Below are 4,843 nucleotides of genomic sequence, written 5' to 3'. Positions count from 1 at the left end.
ATCGTGTTTTAAATCTGTGCTCCATGTGCCCCCCTTTTAACTTTGAGCACCTGCCCCTCCAATGGTCTCTGCACGTCTCTTATCAGCGGGTCCGGTCCAGTGCAGTTCCTAGTGTTCATTGAAATGGTCACGCTCCAGATCCTCGTCCTTTCTACACATTTTGCTCTGGGTTTGGTGCTCTTTGCTCATTTCACAGAGGGAAATGGTGTTACAGGTTAAAGGTTCCCACTGGTAATAAGTTTACCAGGTGTTCTTGGTTGCACACTCAGTAATATGCAAGGTAAGAATTGCAATAAGTCGATTATAGAATAACTTCGACATGGCAGGAAAAGGACGAACATCTTTAACATAAAGGCTGCAAACAAGACTTGAACCATTCTTTCTGTGAAGAACCGCTCCAGCATCATGATGCTAAACTGTTAGTTAAAGATATTTCTCTTACTTAACCAGTTATCCATCATATAAAAGCTCTAGCCTGGCATCAGTTATTGCAAGAGTCTGTTTCCCTTGAAGAAGTATTTATTTACATTATGAGCAAAGTAATACAATTTCACTTTTCAAAGTAAAACTTAATCTAGGTTTAAACATTAATCTAGGTTTAAATATTAATCTAGATAATTATTGACAGTTTGAGGTCAATGAGTCTCCCGTTTTGTGGCCAAGTGTTTCTCAATGTCCCTAAGTAACAGCTTAGATGTTAAAACTTTTTTACACTTTACCTCTTTAAATATCAGATATAAACAGGATCTCCAACGTTATTTCCGTGATTTTCTTCTGGTTCCTGCAGCGAGAACAAGGCAGACAGTGGTGGTGGAGACGTGCTGTTATCTAGAGCTATCAAAGAGGTATGTGCCAAGTGGAGGGGGAAACGCTGTGACAGCATAATTAAAGCATATCTTACAGCAATAGCAATAATATTAAGGATTATACATTTCAATAGATGATGTAAAACCATGGAACAGATTAGGTGTTTAATTAGAGAAACATACAAGCAAAAACTATATTATGGAAAGCAACCTGTTCCTCCTAAAAAACAAAAGCACTATTGCTTCTACTAAATCTTTTTGGAGAGTTATTATGACTTATTGTAAAAGTATCACTAAAATCCCAGAACATGTATGTTTATTTTTCAACCAAAAATATAGAATTGTAAATGACTACTACATGCTTGATCTTAAAGAAATGTTTACTATTGTTGCAATAAATTTGATGCACGAAAAGAAATTTAAAATTTGTACATATAATAAAATACTGATCTGTCTTAAGTCATTAGTTCATAGGTTTGAACAGAGATGCTATTATTAAGCAGAGGAGGATTTAAAATTATAAATGCATTTTTATCTTTCCTGCCACTGTGATGTTGTTAACACATTTCAAACATTGTTATTAATAATTAATACGATTTGATAAATATGACAAATAAATGTAGTTTTATTTTCCTTTTAACTATCATTGTATTTCTCTTACTGTATATTATATTGAGAATACTTCATGACTCTTAAACTTTCCACTTTCATTTTCCTGAGTGTGTCAGCAAATACGATTCTTTGTTATTTTAGATTTACCATTACCTGCACTATGCCTTTCTCTACAATTACAATGATTATAGCATCTTGATGATTTTTGCTGATGTGTTTTGTTGACTTTCTTTTCTGTTGCCGATGATTGCCAATCACATGGGTGCAAATGACAAATTCTTTTTAAACTTAAAAAAAAAGAATTAAAAATGAAAATCAGGTTTCAACTTGCTTTGTTTTTGCATGAAAATTGCTCATTTAGTAATAAAATGTCACAGGGGATGGCATGGAGGACTGGATGACATCCCCCTTCTTAAAAAAAAATCTTAAAATTCATCCCCCTTCTTAAATTACCAGTCTTCCATGCCATCCCCTGTGACATTTTATTACTAAATGTGTAAAATTTCTACTTTATATTAACAGAAATGCCCTTTCACCATTTGGTGGGCTGTTAGGCTTACGAGTACTCTGAGCAAAATAAATCAAAGAAGTGTCCTACCATGGCTATAAAGCTCATCCCAGTGGGAAATGTTTCCTCTGCATTGGTCTCTAACTCTGTAGGGGCAGTGATAGCCATGCCAGTCCAGGTACAGACTGCAGTTCTACTGTAAGGTGCCTTGGTAAAGGTCAATGACTGACGTACCTGACATGTAACAACCATACCTTGCATACTGCTTTAGGTTATTAGGCTAGATTAATTAGGCTATGTATGCTTCTGAAAAAAAAAAAATCCAGCAACCAGACTACTGCTTACAGGCCCTTGTAGAAGGTGTCTTTAGCACAGAAGGACCGTTTTTTTTCTTAGCATTCAACTTTTTAGTGCATTTGTGGACATGAAGCGTAGAAGGAACTACTCACTTTTAACTTACAGTACTTTTCAATCCAAAGTTCAACCACATCATTGCCCACCATAGGTTGTGCAATGATGTTTGCATCTTTAAATTTCAAAATATTTTGTTTACTTTCTGTTTTTTTTTTTTTGTAGAGCATAATCATGTACTCTCCCTGGATTTTAAAGTTTGATTAATGTCATCAATTTTTATGTTTGTTACAGAAAATATGTCATACCCAGTCAGACTGAGACTGCTGCCCAGTGCCAGATGTTTATTTGATGAGCCTGTTGTGTTGAAAATTGCTGGGCTCAGGTCCAAACAGGTGGTCACCATTAGAGCCTCAACTACTGATGAGAGAGGACTGGAGTTCACTTCCTCAGCCAACTACAGAGCAGATGGTTGCGGGGAGATTGATCTGAGCAGAGACCCCGCGGTTGGTGGAAGTTACCTTGGAGTGGAACCTATGGGTTTGTTTTGGTCAATGAAATCACAATTCTTGCACAAAGATTTTCGTAAGACAAGAGCAGTGGATCCTATCAAGGTGAATTTTTCAATTCACGAAGAGAAAGGCAAGATGTTAGCAGAAGTGACAAACGAAAGGTTTCTAATGGGAGATGGGGTCAGCCGACTTCCTGTGAAAGAAGGGAACATTGGAGTCCTGTTCACCCCTCCAGGTTGGTACGAATGAGTGTATATATACCACACTTTATATTTACTGGTTGTTCAAAGCTAAGTTGAAAACCAGCTATTGAGCAAAGAAAAGGAATCAAACTGATTGATAATTTATCCATAAGATTCTGTGATGTTCTTGACATGGATTTTAATTTCGCAAAATTTTTCTGATATCAGATCTTTAAAAAATATATATATATATTTACATATTTTAGAAGATTAGGTGGATTTTTTTTTTGTGTAAGATGCATTTTGCTTTTTTCAGGAAAAAGTCCATTCCCAGCTGTGTTAGATCTGTATGCCTATAGGTCTGAGAAAAGAGCCTGTCTACTAGCCAACAAAGGCTTTGTTACTCTTTCAGTACCTGTGAATATAGACAGTCAAAAACCAATTCACCTGGACCATTTTGAAGATGCAGTGGATTTCTTACAACGACTGCCTAAGGTATAAAGTGTTTTTTCTATGTTCTACACTCAAGGAAAAACTTGACAATGATCCCATGTGTTATTCTGTTCACTTAAGATTTTAAACCTGAAAAGTTGGCTAAAATATTGCAGAAAAGAACACATCATGTCCAATAACAAGATGAAACAAAGTTACTGATATCTATCAGTTTAGAGAGGGTTGCAAAGTCAATTCTAACGTTTCTGACTCCAGTGGGCCACCACTCAAAAGAAAGACGCAAGAAAGCACCAGAAAAACAGAATGAACATTGGTTTGATTGATTGATTGATTGACTTTATTGATCTTACAGTTGAGACATGTACTTGTTACATCAGCTCAAATACCCTTCTTTTGAACTACCTGTTTTTACATGCGTATTTATATAGATGGATATTTTTATATATGGTTATTGCACTGGGTGTCAAATATAGAGAAACGGTTATTGGTCAGAGTATCAAATGGTAAAATGCACATTATACATTGAACATTATATGACTATGAAGTTATGACTGTGATCTTTGTTGTTTTGTTCAACAGGTGGACGGTAAAGGAGTTGGCATTCTATCAAAATCAAAGGGAGGAGATGTTGCTCTTTCCCTTTCTGCTTTTGTGAGAGGCGTGAAGGCTGTGGTGTGGATCAATGGTTGCTCAGCCAACACAGGTCTACCACTTTACTATAAGAAAAAACAAATTCTTCCTGCTTTAATGTTTGATCATAAGAAAACATTTTCCACTAACTCTGGTGCTGTCATTTCCAAGTATGCGATGCATGACCCTCTGAAAGCGGAGAACAGGGACAGCCTTGTCCCAATTGAACAAGCTGGTGGACATTTCCTCTTTGCGGCTTCAGAGGACGACCTCATCTGGGACAGTAAGGCCTATATGGATAACATGGTGGGGAGACTGAGGCATCATGGGAAGGACAACTTTGAGACTCTGAGTTATCCTCAAGCTGGACACTACTTAGAACCCCCGTATGGACCTTTCTGCCGATCCAGCCTCAATGTAATTCTTGGTGGGCCAGCTCGTTGGGGGGGCAAGCCCAGGTCTCATGCTGCAGCTGAAGTCCACCTGTGGAGAGAGATCCAGAAATTCTTCAGGAGTCATCTTACTTGTGAAACTGCTCCGATCAAACCGGAATGACATTTACTGTACAGATTTGATCAAAGGCTAGATAAGGTAGTGGATTGACAGAGAAAATTGGCCATATATATATATATATATATATACAGCAACCGCAAAACAAACTTTAATTGGAGGCAAAAAAACCTGGTGGTCCATCATCCTAGGATTTCATGTCATATGTAAATCAATGACCCATCTATTGTTTCTAAGGTTGTTGGACTGTGTTTTTTTCTATGGGTTTTATGTTTGGCA

General features: G+C 37.1%; 1 protein-coding gene across 1 annotated transcript; it reads left to right on the top strand.

Moving 5' to 3' along the window:
* Window positions 1-2,558: 2,558 nt before the first annotated feature.
* LOC119775562 (acyl-coenzyme A thioesterase 3-like) lies at window positions 2,559-4,636 on the top strand. The gene is made up of 3 exons (XM_038273580.1): window positions 2,559-3,024; window positions 3,288-3,466; window positions 4,004-4,636. Exons 1-3 carry the CDS (start codon window positions 2,559-2,561, stop codon window positions 4,607-4,609), a joined length of 1,251 nt encoding a protein of 416 aa, XP_038129508.1. The 3' UTR covers window positions 4,610-4,636.
* Window positions 4,637-4,843: the final 207 nt, after the last annotated feature.

The sequence above is a fragment of the Cyprinodon tularosa genome, unplaced genomic scaffold (assembly GCF_016077235.1).
Source record: "Cyprinodon tularosa strain WSP-4 unplaced genomic scaffold, ASM1607723v1 ctg879, whole genome shotgun sequence".
NCBI lineage: Eukaryota > Metazoa > Chordata > Actinopteri > Cyprinodontiformes > Cyprinodontidae > Cyprinodon > Cyprinodon tularosa.
The sequence above is the reverse complement of the archived record's forward strand: the minus strand, read 5'-3'. Positions and strand labels throughout refer to the sequence as shown.